The 22,838-nt window shown below is 37.0% G+C and overlaps 1 protein-coding gene across 1 annotated transcript in view; it reads left to right on the forward strand.

Annotated features, from left to right (window-relative positions):
* TMEM236 (transmembrane protein 236) overlaps positions 1-21,786 on the forward strand; it is a 43,633-nt gene extending 21,847 nt beyond the window's left edge. Inside the window, exon 4 of the mRNA XM_036758739.1 lies at positions 21,272-21,786. Within this exon, the coding sequence (XP_036614634.1) occupies positions 21,272-21,786 (515 nt within the window). The remainder of the gene's footprint in view (positions 1-21,271) is intronic.
* The last annotated feature ends 1,052 nt before the right edge of the window (positions 21,787-22,838 follow it).

The following is a 22,838-nucleotide window of genomic DNA, read 5'->3' on the forward strand; positions in this document are numbered from 1 at the left end:
TCAGCCTCATGGTCTAGACTGAATTCCACGAAATACTATTTTTAACAGGCTTAATATTATTTTAAAAATACAGGCCCTGGCCTTTGGGTTTTTAAAGAATGAAACTGTTGTGGATGTTAACTTAGTTATCTTAGCTTTAAGCAATGCTCAAAACACCCCAGAGATGTTAGAAAGAGGGTTATTATTAAATGTGTAGCATGAGGCAATAGTTTTATATTTATTTTAAACTAAATTGATCCTATAACTTTATTTCTTTAAGAATCAAGAAATCAGAGCTCTTCCATCATATTTCATTTTTTAAAAAAATTCTTTTTTTATAAAACTATTTATTTATTTTTAGTTTTCAACATTCACTTCCACAAGATTTTAAGTTCCAAATTTTCTCTCCATCTCTCCCCTCCCCCTACCCCATGACAGCAAGCAATCTGCTATAGATTATATCTGTACAATCATATTAAACCTATTTTCACATTAGTCATATTATAAAGAAGAATTAGAACCAATGAGAGAAACCACAAGAAAGGACAAACGAGAGAGAGAGAGAGAGAGAGAGAGAGAGCAAATAATATGCTTTGATCTGCATTCAAACTCCATAGTTCTTTTTCTGGATGTGGACAGTACTTTCCATTATGAGTCTTTTGGAGTTGTCTTAGATCCTTACATTACTAAGAAGAAATAAGTCTATCAAAGTTAGTCATCACACAATATGGCTATTACTGTGTACAGTGTTCTCCTGGTTCTGCTCACTTCACTCAGCATCAGTTCATATAAGTATCTCCAGGTTTTTCTGAAGTCTATCTGCTCATCATTTCTTATAGCACAAGAGTATTCCATTACATTCATGTATCATAACTTGTTTAGCCATTCCCTAACTGATGGGCATCCACTGGATTTCCAATTCTTTGCCACCACAAAAAGAGCTGCTGTAAATATTTTGGTACATGTGGGTCCTTTTCCCATTTTAATGATCTCTTTGGGATACAGACCTAGAAGTGGTGTTGCTGGGTGAAAGGGTTTGCACATTTTTTATAGCCCTTTGGGTATAGTTCCAAATTGTTCTCCATAATGGTTAGATCAGTTCACAACTCCGTCAACAATGGATAGCTTTAATTTCTTCCTCTGAAAACTGCCTATTCATATCCTTTGACCATTTCTCAATTGGGGAATGACTTGTATTCTTATCAATTTGATTCAATTCTCCATATATTTTAGAAATGAGGCCTTTATCAGGAAGTTGTAAGAATTGTAAGAATTCTTTCCCCATTTTTTGCTTCCCTCTTAATCTTGCTTGCATCGGCTTGGTTTATGCAAAAACTTTTCAGTTTAATGTGATCAAAATAATCCATTTTGCATTTTATAGTGTTCTCTATCCCTTTTTTGGTCATAAACTCTTCCACTCTCCATAAATCTGACAGGTAAACCTGAACAGGTAAACCTTGCTCTCCCAGTATGCTGATAGTATCAGCCTTTATATCTAAATTGTGCATCCATTTTGACTTTATTTTTGGTATATAGTGTAAGATGTTGGTCTCATTTCTGCTATTCTATTTTCCAATTTTCCCAGCAGTTTTTGTCAAATACTGAGTTCTTATGCCAGAAGCTGGAGTCCTTGGGTTTATCAAACAGTAGATTACTATAGTCATTTATTACTGTGTCTTGTATACCTAACCTATTTCACTCTATTTCTTAGCCAGTACCAAGTATTTTGATGATTGCTGCTTTATAATACAATTTAAGATTTGGTATGGCTAGGCCACCTTTACTTGCATTTGTTTTCATTAATTCCCTTGATATTCTGGACCTTTTGTTCTTCCAGATGAATTTTGCTATTATTTTTTTCTAGCTCTATAAAATAATTTTTTGGTAGTTTGATTGGTATAGCACTGAATAAGTAAATTAATATAATAGCTCAGTCTACCTGTGAGCAGCTAGTGTTTTTCCAATTATTTAGATCTGATTTTGTTTGTGTGAAGGGTGTTTTGTAGTTGTGTTCACATAGCTTCTGGGTTTGTTTTGGCAGGTAGACCCCCCCAAATGTTTTATAATGTCTACAGTAACTTTAAATGGAATTTCTCTTTCTATCCCTTGCTGTTGGGCTTTGTTAGTAATAGATAAAAATGCCAATGATTTATGTGGGTTTATTTTATATCCTACAACTTTGCTAAAGTTGTTTATTATTTCAAGTAGTTTTCTACTTGATTCTCGAGGCTTCTCTAAGTATATCGTCATGTCATCCATCATATTTTCTTGTTTAAAGGTCTTCAGAAATGAAAGTAAAGTTCTTAGCCTGGGTGTTAGAAAACCTGGATTCCAATATTCTGCCCCTTTGGACAAGTCAATTTTTCTCCCTGGATTTATGGGTAAATCAAGGTTTTGGACTAGATGATATCAGTGTCCCAGTGGAAAGAGTGATGGCATTAGAGTTGGTGGATCTTGGTTCAAGTCCTGCTTATGAGACCTTGAATAGGTCGTTGAGTCACTCAGCCTTGGTTTCCTCATCTGTAAAATAGGGGGCTTGATTTAACGGCATATGATCCTTCCATTTCTAAAATTTTGTAATCAAGTAATTTATGAGATTTATGTAGTACCAGAAAAGGATCTGAAACTGAATTTAGGGCTTTTAGAATGAATGCTAACACCAATTCAGGCAAATATGCCCTTTCTGTAACCTACTTTTGGTAAACATGCATTTGAATTTTTTTCCAGTAATAATGACAGGTTTTGTGGAATCTTCTACCCTCTATTCCCCATCTGATGAATAATAGCATACATTTTCAACATTAGATGTTAGATTAGAGCTACAGTCTATAACTATGGATTGGAATTTTTATTTGTGTGACATGAATTGGAAAATATAGGAATTGGACCCATTTAAAAAAAAACACTTTTGCCTAACCTAGAGGTTCTTAACCTTTTTAGTGTTATGGCATTCTTTGGCAGTCCTATGAAACCTGTGGACCTCTTCTCAGAATAATGTTTTTAAATGCATAATAAAATATGTTGCATTATAAAGGAAGCCAGATATATCTAAATAAAGATGTAATTTTTTTCCCTACCCAAGTTCATGAACCTCCTGAAATCTATCCATGGACTCCAGTTTAGGAACTTCTGATCTAATCTATAGCATCACAAGCATGGCCTTATTATAGGAATTGACAGGATTTCCATTTTTCACTTGGAAGTATATTTTGATTTGTTATTAAATTTTTTATTCTTTGAATTTTGTAAATATATGAATTCTTATCTGGATTGTAAATTTCATTTGAATGGGATTTAATAATCCACCATTAGTATAACTTTTGGGCTATGAGTTATTCCAGACTTCTCTCTATAAAAAATCTCACCAATATTACAATTTTTTAAACATCTTTAGATTCTTTTTCCTTATGTGTAAGTGATATGTTCTATGTGCCTGGAAGTATCCAGTAAATTAAATAAATACTTAACAATTGATATTGCAAACTTAACTCTTACCCAGGCACTATAAAACTTAAATTCTCTTGATTATGTAGTTTGAACTCTATAATCCAATTATTTTGCACCAGAGGTATCCATACTAGTGCAACCGTAGATGTATTGAAACACATAGATTGAGGTGAGAAAACAAAATTGTTTTGGAAACCCATACCAGGAGTAGCAAACCACACAAAATGACTATTTTTGTACTTTACTCAACAGTGTGAATTCTACATAAGTTATTGGACTTTGATGCTTATTTCCTTTTTAGGTCTTAGACAAATGATTATATATTACAGAATCAAAGAATTTCAATTTGGAGAGCTCTCAGAGATTAAAATGGAGTTCTATCCAAAACAGATCTTTTCTCTACTTTTCAAAAAGACTTAGATAGATGAAATTATAGGTAGAAAGAGAAAAACTATAAAAATTTTCAGAGATGAAGGAAGCAAAGTGAAGAAGAGAACTTGAAAATTTACTCTTCCCAGGAATGTAATTAGAATAGTTTTGTATTCTATCTGTAAAATTACAGCATCTCCATGAGGGCCAAGGAATTAGAATAGTTTTGTATTCTATCTTTAAAATTATAGTGTTTCCATTAGGGCTGAAGACCTCTGCTACACCATAGTCTTTCAGAAGAGGACAGAAGTCATGGAATTATGGAATCACAGATGGAAGAAGAGAATGTAAGATTATTGAGGACAGGGAATTTCTTAATTTTATCTTTTTATCACCAACACATAGTAGGTATTTTACAAATGCTTGTTGATTGACTGATCAAAACATGTCCCCTCTCCAACAGCATCCATGGATCCCCTGACCCATTTACATGTTGTGATCTAGTTTCTGTTTGAATACTTCCAGGGAATTCATTGTATCATGAGGCAGAAAGTACTAAATGCTAAATTCTTTCTTATGCTGTGTTCAAATTTGCCTCTGTGTAGTTGTCACCCATTGGTCTTAGCTTTGCCCTCCAGAAGCACAGAGAATAAATCAAAACATTCTTCACCAAGATAACACTTCAACCATCTGAAAGTAGCTAGTCCTTCCCTACTAAGAATTCTGTTCTCCAGGGTATTCATTCCAAAGGCAATAACTTTTCTCAACATGCCAGGATTCTGAATCCTCTCATTATTGTGGTGAGTTCCTCTGGACACTTTCTAGCTTTGTTTGTTATTTAGCCATTCATTGGCATTTATGAAGTGCTACTTTTTGCAAGGCACTATGTGATGTACAAGGAATAGTTAAAATTTTTTTCGATTAAATTTGACAGGTGTTTATAAAGCACCTACTGTTTGCAAAGAGTTTTGCTAAGTACTGAGAACGATACCAAATACAGAGAAGACACAGTCTCCATCCCCCAGGAATTTATTAGTAGTGGTAAAAGACCCATGTACAGATACCACGGAATCTTGGGTATCATATTTAAGTATGTTAGGGATAAAACAAAGTGCTATGTGAAAGTAGCATTCTTTTGTTTAATCTTCCAACCAGTTACTATCCATGTAACCATATCATTATAGAGCCCACTCGACGCTCACAGGACAGACTCTCAAGTACTGTACTTAACTCTATACACACTGTATTTACAGTGTCCCCCAAACTACCAGGTTAGTCACGCCATTAAGAAAGGAATTAATATTCTATTCTATAGGCAATGAGGAGATATAACAGGTTTTATGGGCTGTGGGGAGAAGGGTGATAAGGTCCCAGATGTGCATTAAGATTATTTTGAAAAACTATATAAAAGATGGATAGGGATTGGGGGAGTACATTAGAGGCAGAGAGAAATAGTTCAAGTGAGACGTGATGATGGGCCTGAACTAAATTGATGTCCGTGTCAGTAGGGAGGGGTTTGTATGCAAGAGACAATGAGGAAGTAGAATCAACAGGATCCGGTAACTGACTGTGAAGTATTTGATTTTGGTAGACTGGGAAATGGTGGCATCATTAACAGAAATATGGAAGTTGGGAGGAGGGGCTGGTTTAGTGGGAGAAGGTCATGAATTTAACTTTGGACAGGTTGAGTTTGAGGTGCCAGTGGATCAGTGGCAACGTCCAGCAGGTAGTTAGAAGGTGGGACTAGAGTTTAGGGGAGACACTGAGGATGGATACATTGACATGGCAGTCCTCTGAGTAGAGATGATATTTCTGCCACTGTAAACTATGAGATCACTAAAGGAGAGAATATAGGGACCAAAGGAGGTGACTGAGGACACTACACTGAGGGGCCAAGAGGAGAGAGATGAACCTCTTGGTGAGGCAGTGTGATATAGTGGAAAGAACACTGGCTCTGAAATCAGAGGATCTGGATTCAAATCCTGTCTCTGATACTTCACTTGTCCTCCATGGCCCTCCATTTTCTCCATAATGGAGTAAACTGAAATCTGAAAAGTAAAGGAGTTTGCCTAGATGTCTTCTGAAGCTCCTCATTCTCTAAATCAATAATCCTGTGATCGCCCAGTGGTAGAATCTGTGAAAGAACAGTCAGAGAGGTAGAAGGAAAATGAGAAGACAGCCCAGAGGTGATTATAGGAAGGTCTCCACAGCTTCTGGAAGGACGATGGGTGTGAGAGTAACAGTGGATGATGGAGCTAAACCTAAAGGATACCAAAGGCAGAATTCAAAAAGACGTCCAGAGTCTTAGAAGGTGAAATTAAATGGAGAGAAATATAAAATCCTGTGATAGGTTTAAAAAAAATCAGTGTCACAAGGATGAGATGGCAAGACAGCAGATCACATGAAAAAGACTTGAAGGTTTCACTGTTCTGCAAACTTGATGTGATTCAACACTGTGACTCAGCTGTCTAAAAGTTGGCATAGTCATAGCCTGCACTAAGAGACACGGTGTCCAGAATGACGGAAGTGATAGTTCTTTTGAGTTCTTTTCTGTTCATCTCAGATCTCAAGTATGGAAGGAACAGCATAGGGCAGTTGGAGGAAATCATAAAACTGCACTTCTGGATTATTCCAAATTCATGCTATTTAACCTCTACTAGACACTGCTTTTTGCTAATCTATATGTGTTCATTTCTCAATGATTCTACTTCATAGTTTCCACAGTGGAGATTGCTAATTTTGGCTCTCTCTGAGCCCTCAATTCCTCCTTCACCCCCATGCACCCAACACTCTTTTACAAAATTATATTCTTTCCTTTTTTTAATATCTCACTGTCCATTCCCATCGTTCCTCTCCCCCCTGCCATTTTTACCTTCTTCCTCTTTTTAGTAAGTGTGGTCAAGCAAAACAAATGACTGCTTTGGCCATGTCTCATGGTTTCATTTTTGACTTTGCATCTCTTGTGTCTGAACACATGTCTGGCACACAGCGGGTGCTTGATAAATGCGTGTTAATTGATTCCATACCTCCAGTCCATTGCCTTTCCATTTGGGGGTAGGAGGTGCTTCACCATAGCTTTCTGAAATTATGCATTTATCAGAGTTCCAAAGGTTGAAGTGGACTGTCCCCAGCTGAGGCTGAACCCTCCCTTGTATTTCTAATATCACCCTATCCTCTGTCTTCTAAGACCTTGCTTTATCAATCATGTTCATGTCCTTTCCTTCTTCCTCTCATTTTCAATCTCTCTAGTAACTCCTTTCTTTCAGCCTACAAATATGCTCAGGTCTGATTTACTCTAAAAACACCTCCTTTACATCCCTTAAACTATTTATGCTATATGGGTATTTCTTTTTCCCTTCATTGCTAGACATTAAGAAAGTCTAGTCTACACTTCCACCTACCATTTCTTCACCACCCACACAAACCTCCAACTCCTTGTAGTATGGCTTCTAGTCCCTAATTTACAGAAACTACATTCCCGCAGGTCACAAGACAGTTTAGATTTCCAAATTCAGTAAACTTTTCTAAACTCTTCTCTTTCTTGGATTTCCTTCAGCCTTTGGCATGGTTAACCAGCTTTTCTTCTTCAGACTCTCTCCTACTTTGGTTTATATTTGCAGCCATACAGGCTGGATGGCCCCCATACCTGGAATGCACTTCTTCCCTGATTGTCTCTTTAGTTCTCAGCTTCCTTTAAAGGCCCACCCAGCTAAAGCTGAGTAGGTGGCTTTTATGTGAAGCCTTTCTTGATTCCCTCAGCTTCTATAGCCCCAAGTTATCTTGGCACTACAAGGCCCTGGGGATGAAACAGTAAGAAATGGTCAACAGAGTGATTTATTTTGCTTGACTGTACTTATTACAAGGAAAGATTCTATGGGGGCAGGGAGGGAAGGGAGAAGGTGGGAATGATCAGTGATACACTTTTTTAAAAAAGAAAACATCAATAAATTGTTTTTTAAGGAGAATGTATTTGAGAGGATAGAGGGGGATTGAGAATGGCATTAGGGGCCCAGGGAGACTAGAAATTATCAACATCTACTGTGGAGAGTATGATACAGAATCATTGAGAGATGAACACAGGGATTTGTATGTGTTTTGTATACATTACATTTGTATGTGTTGTCTCTCCTCACTAGACTGTAAGCTCTTTGAGGGAGGAGATGGTTTGAATTTTATCTCTGTTTCTCAGCATTTAGGACATGCTTGCTGGTTGATTGATTTAAGTGGCACTGAATTACAGCATCTCAACATTGGAAAGCACCCAGAGGCAATCTAATTCAACCCATACCAGAATAGGTGGTTGCTTACCTTCTGCTTATAAACTCTTAGGGAGAGGAAACCTGCTAATTCCTAAGGCTCCACCTTCAACTTTTGAAAAGCTCCAAACAGTAGGAAATTTTTACTTATGTTAAGCCTAAATCTGCTTCTCTGAAATTTAGTCTCATATCTCTTCATTTTGACACTAGGGCCCAGAAGAAACAAAATCTAACATCTCTTCCACAAGAAAACCCTTCAAGTGCTTGGAAATACTTATCATGTGCTCCCTAAAGGCTTCTTTTCCTCATTCCCATCCCCACTTCAGTCAGTCAAGAAACATTTATTTATTAAGCCCTTTGCATTTTTCAGGTTCTGTGCTAAAGGCTGGGGATACAAAGAAAGGCAAAAATTTTAGGAAATTCTCATGCCTTTGAGGCATTTTGTTAGGGGTGCATGTCTTTTGATTAGAAGATAGTGGTGGATGGATGAGAAAACAGCAGCAGCTTCAAGAGTTCTCAGCCCAGAGACAATAAGGGGGTCACAGACAATTGATCAGAAAGAGATTGCAGAGGACCCTTTGCGGGCACTGGGTGTAGCTGATTGCCAACTCTATTGCTCATATTCAGGGTCATGGTTCTGGGTATCAGTTCCCAGGAGAAGAGGGGTGCTTCTGGTTGGTCACAAGGATGCAGAGGCCCTGGTCATAGTTCTAAGGCAGAGAGGAGCATTGGCACTTGTGTCATACCTCCAGGGCCAAGGGGAGCACTAGTACTCATCACTTCAGGGGAAGAGGGGCCCTTCCTGGATGCAGACCAGGAGAACAGTGACCACACCTCTCACCAAATCACACCACCTTGGAAGCACCAAAAATGTGTAAACTCCCAGAACTAGCCCGGGAAAAACAGCAGCACAAAAATGCCTGAAACTTGAGAGGGCCTCTCAATCCCAAGTGAGTAGAGCCCAAGTTTAATATAAAGTTCAAAATCAAGAAATAGGCTGGAAAAATAACCAAACAGAACTCGACCATAAAAAGCTGCTTCAGTGGCAGGGAAGAGCAAGACATAAATTCAGAAGATAATGTAAAAATAGCTACAAGCAAAGCCTCGAAGAAAAATGCCAATAAGAATTCCTAGAAGAGTTAAAGAAAGAGATAAGAGTGGTAGAGTAAAAACTGGGAAAAGAAATGAGAATGATGCAAGAAAATTATGGAAAGAAAATTAATAGTTTGGTAAAAGAGGCAGAATAAATATTGAAGAAAATAACACCTTAAAAACAGAATTGGCCTAATGGTTAAAAAAAAGGTGTGAAAATTCACTGAAGAAAAATACTTCAACTGAACAACAACAACAACAAGACAGATCTCAAACAAAGCAAAAATTAACCAAATTAAAGGGATAATCAGAGAAACTATATTTTGCTAAAGAGGCACTATAGATAATGAAGTAATATCAAAACTTTTTACAGGAAGTTTCTCTAATAATGCCCTAATTTCTCAAACATATAGTGAATTGAGTCAAAGTTACAAAAATAAGAGCCATTTCCCAATTGATAAATGGTCAAAGTATATGAAAAGGCAGTTTTCAGAAGAAGAAATCAAAGCTATCTATAGTCATAGGAAAAAAAATGCTCTAAATCATTATTGATTAGAGAAATGTCAATTAAAACAACTCTAAAGTATCACCTCATGCCTGTCAGAAATGATAAATGCTGGAGTGATGGAGGAAAATAGGTACACTAATGCACTGTTGGTACAGTTGTTAACTGGTTATTATGAAGAACAATTTGGAACCTTGTCCAAAGGGCTATCAAACTGTGCAGACCCTTTGATTCAGTAATGCCACTGCTAGATCTATACCCCAAAGAGATCAAAGAAAAAAGAAAAGGACCTATAGGTAAAAAAATATTTGTAGTAACTCTTTTTGAGGTTGCAAAGAATTAGACATCAAGGGGATGCTCATCAAATGGGGAATGGCCGAACAAACTGTAGTATATAGTTGTGATGGAATACTCTTGTGCTATGTGAAATGATGAGGGGGGTGGTTTCGGAAAAACAAGGCAAGACCTATATGAATTGACAAAAAGTAAAGTGAGAAGATCTGGGAGATCATTGCACACAGTAATAGCAATGTTAAAATGACAGTCAACTGTGAAAGACTTGATTACTCTGATCCATACAATGATCCAAGACACTTCCAAAGGGCTCACGAAGAAAAAATTCTATCCACTTCCAAAGAGAGAAATGTTGAATGCTAAGTGCAAATTGAAGTATAATTTTTTCACTTTCCTTATTTTTCTTGCTTTTTTCTTTTTTGCAATACAGCTAATATAGAAATATGATTTCACATGTATAATTGATATTATATTGCTTGCTTTTTCAGAGGAAGGGAATTTGGAACTCAATGTAAAAAGAAAAGAATATTTAAAATGAACATCTTTAAAAAGTAAAAAAAAAAAGAAGATAGTGAACAAATCTTCATTAAAAGAATTTATTGAGGGGACTTTGTCATAAGATATTTAAAATGAAGCACTTATAACTTTAATTATTCAGCCAGCTTCTAGCTGGCCAACGGCCAAAATGGATTTTTGCTTTTCTTCCTTTTGACAAAAATCAGTTGACCACTTCCTGGATTATAAACAAAACTGACTTTTAAGCCAACTTCAAAAGTGTAGGCAAAGAGCTACACTCTTAAAATTGGCTCAAGGTTTCAGATTATCAGCCAAAAACATTATCTACTGGGAGAAATGTAGTCTGTGGAGAAGCTCCTTTAGAAGGAAAAATGATATAAATAAGTCCCCTTACATGTGTATCTTTAAACAGACATAGATTTGTATGTACTGGATCTATATCTAGCTAAATAAATATGTATACTTTCTTTTCTTCTTTCTTTCTTTCTTTCTTTCTTTCTTTCTTTCTTTCTTTCTTTCTTCCCTTCTTCCTTCCTTTCTTTCTTTCTTTCTTTCTTTCTTTCTTTCTTTCTCTCTCTCTCCCTTCCTTCCTTCCTTATTTCTTTTTCTCTTTTTGTTTCTTTGTTTCTTCTTTCTTCCTTTCTTTCTTCCTTCCTTCCTTCTTCCCTCCCTCCCTCCCTCTTTCCTTCCTTCCTTCCTTCCTTCCTTCCTTCCTTTCTTTCTTTCTTTCTTTCTTTCTTTCTTTCTTTGTTTCTTTCTTCCTTGCTTCCTTCCTTCCTTCCTTCCTTCCTTTCTTCCTTCCTTCCTTCCTTCCTTCCTTTTTTCTTTCATTTTCTCTCTCTCTCTCTCTTTCTTCCTTCCTTCCTTTTTTTCTTTCTTTTTCTCTTTCTTCCTTCCTTCCTCCCTTACTTTCTTTGTCTTTTTTCTTCCTTCCTTCCTTCTTTCCTTCCTTCCTTCCTTTCTTCCTTCCTTCCTTCCTTCCTTCCTTCCTTCCTTCCTTCCTTCCTTCCTTCCTTCCTTCCTTCCTTCCTTCCTTCTTTCCTTCCTTCCTTCCTTCCTTCCTTCCTTCCTTCCTTCCATTGGTGATTTTTCCTTAATTTTACTTCTCTTAGTAGACAAGGTCTGTGGCATCTAGAAAGATAGATTTATATAGCTATTTACTATCTCTCTGTATATATTTATGGTGAGGCAGTGTGGTGTGGTGGAGGGAGAGCTGAACTTTGAGCAAGGGAGACCTGGTTTCAAGTGCAAATGTCACTGACATTTACTAGCTGTGTGACTTGGGGCAGTCTTTTAACCTCTCTAGTCCTCAATCGACTCTCAGACTACAGTTACAGAAGGGTTAAGGGGGGAGTTCCCACACTTATATCATCACAAGCCCTTGATATATGTGTATACTTTATGTCCCATAGAGAGACGACTTGCCTTAGTGATTGGAGAGCTGGCTTTAAAGATAGGATGAAGTATTACTTCTGACATACTGGCTATGTGATCCTAAGCATGTCGCTTAATCACTCAGTTTTCTAGCTCGGAGGTGGCAAACTCGAAAGGGCTGCATGGGGTCCACAAACTCCCTAGAGTGGACCCAAACCAGATTAAAACACAATTGGGACATGTTTAACACAATAAAAATACAATAAATCATAGATAATGTTAATTTGTGGTTTTCTAAGTCAATATGTATCTTGAAGGGATCCATTTCTATTTGAGTTTGATACCACTGACCTAAGAAGTAACTCTACATTGCAGGGAAGTTGTCAGCTTACCCTGGTAGAGGTTCCTCATCTGGAAGTTCCTGATATCAGTGAAATTACAGGGCCAAGTTATTACTTATATCATATAAAACCTATACATGTATCTATAATTGTGCATAGCATGTGTATTATGTAGGAATCAAAATTGCCTTCTACTGTTATCATTATTATTGACTTTCTCATCAAAGTATGAGTGATTTGAAGGCAGGTAGTTGGACAAGATGACCTCTTGTGGTCCCTTCTAGCACTATGAGCATTGATTAAATGGAATTTAAATAACAATTAACAGACAATTCTTTATCTTTCTCTCAAATTATAGAATGGAGCCCCCAGTACTATAGTTAAGTTACAAAGTCTTTGGAAGGCCATTGCTACTTAGAAATGCAGAGTCTCTCATTTAAGAAGCAAGTAATGACTTGAGGATTTAGAAGTTAGAAAGGACCTTCATGGTCCATCAGACAATAATCCTTATTTAAAGATGAAAAAGCTGAGCCCTAGAGAAAAACAGAACTGGAATTCCAGCCCAGGTAGTCTGATTCTAAATCTCCAAATTTACTGTAGTTTGGTTCTAATAAGTGCAAGTAATGAATCCCTTCAAGTGGTCACTATATTTGAGTTCATATTCTCCAAAGTTATAATTGTATAAAATAAAGTAATTGGTTCCAGTTCAATGGAAATATATAGTATGAATTCAAGTAACACTCCCATTTCAAAGTGATTCATTATTTTTTATTAATTGAGACCTAGCTGTATATTAAAATGTACAATAATCCATTTTCTTTTATTTTGATTTTTTATTCTGAATTTTAAATACACCAAAAGGGCAACATTTTAATTTATAAAAAAGAATTATATATGAAAATATAAATTTTAATTACAAACAACTTGCTTTTTTAAAAGTATATAATGAACTCAATGTTACTTTAAAAACTGTCCTTGTTGGTGGCATCTGCTTCTGAACTTCTCTGTTTTCTTCTGTACGTTGAAAAAATTTCCATGATTCTCTTTTCTTTCTTTTCCTGTTTTTATTACATTAAGCTGAAAAGTTCTTTTGTAAACATAACCAATGTAGTTAAAATGAGAAGGGAAACAGGTTAACAGGGGAAAGTAATTGCACCAAGCTTCCCTGATAAAGGTCTGCTAGTGCATATGTATGTGTGTGTGTGTGTGTGTGTGTGTGTGTGTGTGTGTGTATTAGGAATTCATTCAATTATATAAGAATGAGAGTCATTCTCTAAAATTGGAGCATATGAGTAGGAAGTTATCAAAGAAAGAAATCTAAGCTATCAAAAGGTATATACAATGCTTCAAATCACTAATGATTATAGAAATGCTAAATAAGGTAACTCTGAGGTCCTGTCTCATACTGGGCGAACATGACATCTAGATCTATTCTCTCATCAGATTGAAGAAAGAAGAAATGGACCCATTTGTACAAAATTATTTTTGGAGCAGCCCTTTTTTTTCTTTGTTACAAAGAACAAGGAACAGAGGATCACCATCAGTTGAGGGGAGACAACCCTATTGCTAGCTCCTCTCTTCCCTCTAAATCCCCTCCCCTCCAAAAAGAAAAGAAAAACATAATCCTTGTAACAAAATGGCAGTCATGTCCAAAAATTCTGTACTTTGAGTCCATCATCCCTCTGTCAAGAGGTGGGTGGCCTGTTTCTTTATCAGTCCTTCTTGAATTGTGGCTACTCATTGAATTGACCAGAGTCAAAAGACCATAAGTCCTTAAAGTTGTTTTTCTTTACATTGTTGTTCCATAAATTGTTCTTCTGGCTCTGCCTACTTCATTTTGCACAGGTTTCTCTGAAACAGTCCCTTTTGTCATATCTTATGGCACAATAATATTTCATTGCATTCATATCCTGTATTTATTCAGCCATTCCTCTGTTGATGGACATCCCTCTTCCCCCCCCCCCCCCAGTTCTTTGCTGCAACTAAAAGAGCTTGTATCAGTACTTTTGAACATATGGGTCCTTTTCCTCTTTCTTTGACCTGATAAGGGCATAAGTGTAATCACAGCATCACTAGGTCACACCACAGTTTGGTGGCCTTTTGCTCAGAGTTCTAGTTGGTTTCTGGAACAGCTTGACTGATTCATTCACTAATTCAGCTCCACCAACAGTGTACCTGTGTGCCTATCTTCCTCTAGTTCTTCCATTTTCCCTTTTTGTCATTTTTTCCAATATGATGGATATAAGGTGGAACCTCAGAGTTGTTTTAATTTGGGTTTCTATAATTATTAGTGATTTGAAACATTTTTATATAGCTCTTTTTAAGTTCAGATTTCTTCCTCTGAGAACTACCTATCCATGTCCTTTAAGCATTTTTTTTGAGAATGGCCATCATTATTATTTAATTGAATCAGTTCCTTATGCATATTAGATTTTAGGTCTTTATCAGAGGATCTTGCTGTGAATTCCCCCCCCCCCCAAATTAAATTGTTTCCCTTCTCTTTTTAAGTGTATGGGTTTTATTTATGAAAGAATTTTTTAAATTTTATGTAATTAACATTTCCCAGTTTATCTTCTATGATCTTCTCTGCCCATGAATTCTTCCTTGATTTCTCCTTTTGGCAACATATTTGCCAATATAGATTATACTTGCCAATATAAGTTTTCTTTGGAAATCAAACATATGAAGAAAAAAATTAAGGTAATGGTTAATATAGGGCTTCTTAACCTGGATACTCCAAGAAGTCTCTGGATGGATTTTAGGGGTTTTATAAAATTGAATGGAAAACAATTTGCATCTTTATTTTCACTAATCTCTGATTGGATTTTGGGGTTTCCTTCAATTTCCAACAATATGAATTTAAAAAAACCCAACAACATTCCTATGAGTCCAGAGTCTTCATTAGATTGCCAAAGGGGTTAACCTGTTTGTCTCTTTCTCTCTGTGTCTGCATCTCTGTCTCTTACACACACACACACACACACACACACACACACACACACACACCAGAAAGGTTAAGAACCCATGGTTAAATTTTTTTTAGAACTAAATTTGTAGTAATAAGTATTTTGTTAGTCATTAGTCATGGAAACAGCTTACTTACAAATAATTGTGTTTGAAATCATTGAGTTTGTCACTGGAGAATTGTGAGGGCTAATGGTACAATCTCAGTTGTATCTCATCACTTAAATACAGCAGCTTGGAATGTGAACTGAATCTGCTTCATTGTGCGCTGATAATTTTATTTTTTTTGCCAAGAGTATTGATGAAACTGAATGCTTACCTGAGTAAATGTTTGAAAACTAAAGTGTTATTCTTTCTATGCACAGATCTCTGCCCTCACCCAATACCTCCAACAGTGCCCTGTGAGAGCACAAGAATTTAGAGGCATCCTTTCCCTTCCCTTCCCATCCATATACCTCATAGCACCATGGATCACACTGGGACCAGCTATCCATATATTCTTCAATTTTTCTGAGATTGTTGGCTTGAATTTGGTTTGTTCTGTGACTTTGGAACAGAGATTTTTTCTGGATGAAGTTAATGGGTACACAAGAATCAAGTTTGTATTTTGGACCTCCTTAAAAAACCATGCTCTAACAAATTGAGCTAATTAAGCTCAGAGGAAAAATCCCTTCCAGCTATCTACAAGGGTATTAGGGCACAAAGGACCTAGCCAGCATAAGAATCTTGCTATCTGTACCTCTTTTCATTCTCCCTTTCCTCTTCCTCTCCCCTTCCAACTCACTCAGAGGACAGTGATCAAATCACTCCAACTGTTGTTATTGGACAGGACGTGACTATCTACTGTCTCTTGGGGCCGCTCACCGTCCTTCTGGATGCCTAGACAAACTCCCTTCCCTGATTCGTCTTAGTAAGATGTAAGGTTCTTAAGAATAGAGATTTTTTCACTTTTGTTTTCATAGTTTCAGTACCAAGCACAACATTTGTCAAATACAGGACTGGGGCTGTGATTTCACTGGTATAGGAAACTCTCAGATAAGAAACGTCCATGATTTATGCAAGCCAGGACCTTCTCAAAATGTAGCCATTTGGCAAAGGACTTTCCCAGGGAGTATGTATCAGATGTTGGTCTTTCTGGCTCCAAATATAAGGTAACAAGGAGAGATAAACAAAGTATGCAAGTATCAGATGTGGGTTTAGAATATTTTATTGCCTAGTCTGTCACTGTGAGAAGAAGGATGCTGGTGGAGTCATGTTATCAAATTCTTAGCTCTGTGGTTTGGATTTGTGGAGGTGGGGGTTGGGTCAGTATATACTTTATTCAAATTATAATGATAACCTTTAGCCTTCGCAAGCAGAGTGGATGGTGAGGTGGTAAATCCTAATGTGAGGAAGTGATTTGATCCACTTAATGTATACTGAGATAGAGGCTGGTTCTAAAATGTTGCTATTTCTGTTAAGAAGAAAAATGAAGGGTCCTTTGCCCTCCAATCCCACAATTAATAGAGAAAGAACAACTTTGGAGTCTTTTTCCTCAAGGTGTTCATCTCCAATACTAACACATGTATATGGTTGCCAAATTCATCTTAATTTAATATTCACTCCCATCCTAGGTCTTTTAAAAAACATTCTAGTGACCCTTTCTTATTTTTACTTCAACTACTTGACTATACTCAAGGTTTTCACCCAAACAACTTCCTTTTAGACTGAAAATGTTCCTTGGCTTTTAATAGTAGTGCAGCAAGACCTCATTCTGGCAATTCCCATTCCTATTCCCTACTAGATCTGGGGTCTACATAAAGAACCATGAAATGGGAATTAGGCAAAGTGGTTCCAGTACAAACTGGTTAGGTAATATTGGGTAAGTGACTTAACTTCTCTCAGTATTAGTTTTCTATATATATTATCTATCTACATAATATGTAATATTATATCATATATGTAATATATTATACACATATGCATATGTGTATTGTGTGTGTGTTTGTGTGTGCATGTATAACAAAATGAGAAAACTGGTCCAAATGAATCCTAGATGAGAACCATCACTAAAACTGTGTGGGGCATATCAATGTTAAGGACTGGCAACATGGTATCTAGAGTTCAAATCTGTTCCAGCAACAATAACCAAAAGGCTTTATTTTGGACCTCATTCCATTCAATTCATCAAGTATTTATTAATTTACTGCATGAAGTTGCTGGAGACACACAGAGAGAAATGAAAATACTGTCTGACCTCAAGCAGCTTATATTCTTCTATCACCTCTCCTCAAATGGAGGGGTTTGACTATATGATTTCTCAGCTTTAAATTCCAGCTCTAAATCATATGATCCATGCACTTTCTGCAAATATCTTTGACCAGTCCCACCCCCCGTAGAGACTTTTCCTTTCTTGGCTTCAGAGATAACAATTCTCATGAATAATTGATTGAATGAATGAAGGAAAGAAAAAAATATTAAATTTTGATTTGGTGATCTTGCTGATTCCCTCTTGATGTGAAATCTCTGACTCCTCTTTCCAGCACTAATTGCATTAGTGTGGGGGTATGAACTCATACCCTTGACTCACGAATGGTGGTGGGAATATTGGAATACTCCTTGTTCCCCATTGCTATGTTTAGGCTCTACTTCCTTGTCCATCACTTAGTAACCTCTTCTCCTTTGAGATTTCCATGTTTATCACCAAATCAAAATTCTGGTAGCTACAGACCTTCAGGACACTCTCCTTCCTTCCTCAATGAATTTGGTACCTGGTTTACAGTCTTTCTCTCCTTTCCAACCCCTGCCCTCATATCAAAGGACTTCAATGTACATGTTGATATTCCCTTAAATGTCCTGGCACCCCAGCTTTTCAACTTAATCATTTCCTATTATCTACTCCTCTTTCCCACTCCAATTACACACAGAAATATCCTTGAATTTCTCATTACCCACAAGTTTTCCACTTACATGTTGATGAATTCTGTAATTCATTTTTTCCTGATCATAATCTTTTGTCATCCTACCTTTCCCTCTTCCATGTGACCCATAATCCTATTCTTTATCTCTACCGTGACTTCTAATCCCTCAACCCTTCAGTTCCCCACACCATCACCACTGCTTTGACTTTGACTGCTTTTGACTTCTCCTGTCTCCATCTTAACCCCTTGTCCCTTCCCTTCTCCATCTTAACCCCTGGATAAACCGGTTCAACTATATGATATCAAGTCCCTTGTCCTATTATCCTATTAAAGATCTTTTTCTGCCTAGACCCAGGCTTTGTTTACTCTCACCATTTGGTACCTTTGTTCCTATTCACACACTGAAAATCATGAAACGATGCCAATTGGGTCCGCTACAAATTTATCTCCAAATCTCCCCTGGATCCTCACTGTAGGAAGGGAATTTTTTATGCTCCCTCAGTAGAGTCAATCTTTCATTCTCCTCAGTGGCTCTTCTAAATCTTTTCATTTTCTCCTCAAACCTTCCATGGTCTCCCTCCTCCTCACCCATTCAGCTGACAACTTTGCCTCACATTTTACTGAAAAATTGATACAATTCACCTTCTCTCTTCCTCCTTGTTTCACCTCACTCATATGCCTTCCCCCTACTTACTCCTTCTTTGCCTCATGTATCACATGAAGAGGTGGCCTTTCCACTTGCCAAGGCAAATCCCTTTACATGCAAAAGTAATCCCATTCCATCCTGTTGTCTCCAGTTGTTTACCCCTTCTTCCACCCCTATGTTCTCACTAATTTTCAGTCTCTCCCTATATACTACCTGCTTCCCTGCTGCCTACAACAATATCTATACCTTCTCCATCCTCAATCCTACCTCACTATTGTCCTATATCTCTCCTCTCTTTCATGACTAACCTCCTTGAGAAGGCTGTCTCCAATTGGTACCTCCATTTTCTTGCCCATCTCTATCTTTTAAACTCTATTCCAACCTCATCATTCAACTGAAACTATTCTCTCCAAAGTTACCAACAATTGTAGAATTTAATGGCTTTTTTCTCAATCCTCATCCTTCTTGACCTCTCTGCAGTCTTTAATACTGTCAATAATCCTCTTTTCCTTGATGCTTTCTTCACTCTAGGTTTTTAAGACATTGTTCTCTCCTGGTTCTCTTCCTACCTGTCTGACTACCCCTTCTGACATAAGTTATATGGATATGGGTATCTTCATTTTCTGAAATAAATATTTACTCCTCAGTTTTCTTTGCTGGATCTTCATCCAGGTCATGGTCGCTGACAGTGGATATTCCCTAAAGCTCTGCATGGGCCCTCATAAAAATGTGAGGTGCTTGAAGACAGGGACAGTGTTTTTGTATTTCTTTGTGTTTAACACTAAGTTCTTGGAAGAAAGTAAACACTTAATTGCTTGTTGACTAGTAACTAGTAAATAGCATTAGTAAATGCTAAGTGATTAGTCAGTTGGCTGTTTCTAGTTTTTTCCAGGTATGTTTTCTACTGGGCATGGTGCACAGCTTCTCTCTGCTCTCTGCCTTTGGATTCAGCGAGAGTCACTAGCTGAGGCACTAACCTCTCCCCCCAAAAAGGGAGAATGTGCTTTTTCATCATTCTTTCAAGTTAGATCCCAAAGATGTAAGCTTCTGTTATTGTAGGGGAAACACGCCCTTCAAATGACCAGTATCTGGATAAGGAAAAGCTCTTAGCTGCTTTTTCTCCCCTTGCTGAGAATCTGTCAGTTCAAAACTTTGACTATTATAGGCTTTTCGTCTTCAAAAGAAGAATGTTGTCTCCATGGAATCAGCTCTTTTGAAACACAGAACAGACAACCAGCTAAGTAGTACCTACAGACCTGAAGTCTGTCTTTTTAATCTCTTCTTTATCACTTAGAACAAAATCTCTGGTCTAAGCCTTTATCTGACTCGGGGTTAGAAAATCCTTGTAATCTTGTGTAATTTCCAATTTCCAAACTAAACCACTTTGGAATTATTTTTAGGGGCTTCCTTTTCAACAAACTGCTAAAGATTTTGGGTCTGAAGTACCCCAGTTTTTTATTAGCCCAAAATTCTTTTTGGTTTCCTATACAAATGAATGGGAAGAGGAAAGCAAAGTATCTTTGAGTAGAGCTGTTGGGGCCTCATATTCCATTTCAATCCTCTGTCCCTAAATACTGTCTTTATATGTTCTGGCAACAAACTTTAAGGCTCTTCATACTCATGCCTACATATGACGTTACTTTTCTGTTCAACCATCTTCAATAGTTCCTACAAAACTTCTTTGCCTGTCCTTCAAAGCCTTCTTCTAGTCTATCTCTAACTAGCTAGACTTTTTATTCTCTTCCATGCACAATAAACATTAAGCTAACTATGCTCTTTCTATTAATTCATCTTTCCTGCTTCTGTGTCTTTGCTCATGGTATCCCCTATATCTAGAATATTTTCCTTCCAGCTCTTTGCCTTTGGGATTCCTAATCCTTCTTTGTATCTCAACCTAAATGCTACCTCTTTCATAAAACCTTCTCTTTCTTCCCCTCCCTTAACTCTCTCCCTTTACCTTGTCAATAACAACTTTTCCCCTTGGTCCCTCCATGACACTTCAATGATGCAATTATTGTATAATCTTGTACATCAGTGGTGCCAAACAAATAAAAATGGTGACCACTGGACTGTACATAAGGATACTTGCAGGCTGCATATTGATTTAGAAAGCCACATATTAACATTATCTATTATATTTTTATTTATTTTGTGAAATATTTCCTACTTGCATTTTAATCTGATTTGAGTAGCGCTCAGGAGTATTGCAGGCCACATGTTGCTCATCAGCCGCATGTCTGTCACCTTTACTGTATGTTATAGCTGTTCTTATTTGAGTTTTAACACCTTGTTGGACTATCTACAGCATCCCCGTTTTAGTAACCTGAGAGTCAAAGTCTATGTCTTATCTTTGTGTCTTATCTGTGTCTTATCTAACTTTTTAATTTCCCCAAGTGCTCTGCACACATTAAGTCCTTAAGAAATGTTTGTTTTATTATTTTGATATTATATTGAAATCATATCATTGATAAGTTAGTAGTCATCTCTAGATCTGTGTCCTACTAGGTCTATAGAGAATATATTAAACTTCCACCTTAAAGTATTATAACTTTTTAATTTACTGTTAAATATTTGACTTTTTTCCCCAGAAAATGAAGATTCGCATATCCATACAACTGATCTACAGCAGGTGAAAACTGTGACTGAGCCGGTGAAGCCAAGTGAGAAAAAGAATGCAGTCCCCCAGCCAGCAAAGAGGTCGCCCATTGGCACTGGAGTCTTGAGAGCCATGTCCCAGCAAGATGAGCGGGCAGAGCTTTTTCTGAATAGTTTCATCATATGGTCTGACACCACTGAGATGCTGCGAGTATCTGGGCACTCTGCAGTGTTTAAGTCAGGGTGGTTATATCCTGTTTACATATTTAGCTATATCTCTCTGCTTCGAATCATAGTCACACCACAAAATAGTCTTGTGAGATCCTTAGGTGTCTTTTTGCAGGATTTCCCTTTTATGTTTGTTCGAATTAGTTTGATTGCTGATTTAGGGACAATCACTCCCGTCCTAGGTCTTTTAAAAAACATTCTGGTGACCCTTTCTTATTTTTACTTCAACTACTTGACTACATTCAGGGTTTTCACCACCAATGAAACAACTTCCTTTTAGACTGAAAATGTTCCTTGGCTTTTAATAGTAGTGCAGCAAGACCTCATTCTGGCAATTCCCATTCCTATTCCCTACTAGATCTGGGGTCTACATAAAGAACCATGAAATAAGAATTTGCTAAGCAAAGTAATAGTAAACAAGGATTTAGATGAAATGTTTAGCCTTCTTGGGGGGGACATTTTTTAAACATGGGAACCTTTCAATTATTTGCAATCTAATGGATGCTATTTATAGAGGGAGCTTTATTTATTCTTTAAAACAATTACCCATAGGACCCCCTGGAAAAGTCTTATTAGCAGTTTAGGGTTAGAGAAATAGAGTTTTATTATTTCCAAACATTCGCTCATTATATTACAGATGTTCATGAGACTTTTCATTAATGTGGACTTATCTTCCCAATAGCTAGTTCTACAATGAAGTTGCATTATATGTAACAAAAAATGACAATCAACTGGAAATTATCTTCGATGAAAAGTAATAGAAGTATTGAGATAATGTGTAGATTACATTTTTATAACCTTGGAAATCTCCATGTTTTATTCACATATCATGCAAGCCAGGTAACCTATGTGGTCATCTCCAATGGCAATTGGCCATTCTTTTATTAAGCTAATGTCAATGTGAAAAGGAAATTTAATTGCACAAGTGTGTTCAAAGCTTAGCTATTTAGAAAATAATTTCTCAATTACTGCTTAAACATCATCAGTTTTAAAAAATATCTTTATACATGTTGTGTTGTCACATAGATCATAAGGTGCTTGAGGGCAGAGACTTTTAAAATTTTGTCTCTGTATCCCCAATATCCAGCATAGTGCCTTTCTGATTAGCATATACTCTGTAGCCTGCAGTCTTAGAAAATTGCCTGGTACCTTGAGAATTTAAGTGACTTACCCAGGGTCACATTAGCCAGGATGTGTCTGAGGTAAGACTTGAACTTGAGTCTTCCTAACTTCTAGGTCAGCTCTTTATCCATGAAACCAGCTGCCTCTCTGCTTTGTACATGGTAAGCACTTAATAAATGTCCTTTGAATGTTGTATAAATGTTGTAGTGA

Source organism: Trichosurus vulpecula, chromosome 5, assembly GCF_011100635.1.
Source record: "Trichosurus vulpecula isolate mTriVul1 chromosome 5, mTriVul1.pri, whole genome shotgun sequence".
NCBI classification, from domain to species: Eukaryota; Metazoa; Chordata; class Mammalia; order Diprotodontia; family Phalangeridae; genus Trichosurus; species Trichosurus vulpecula.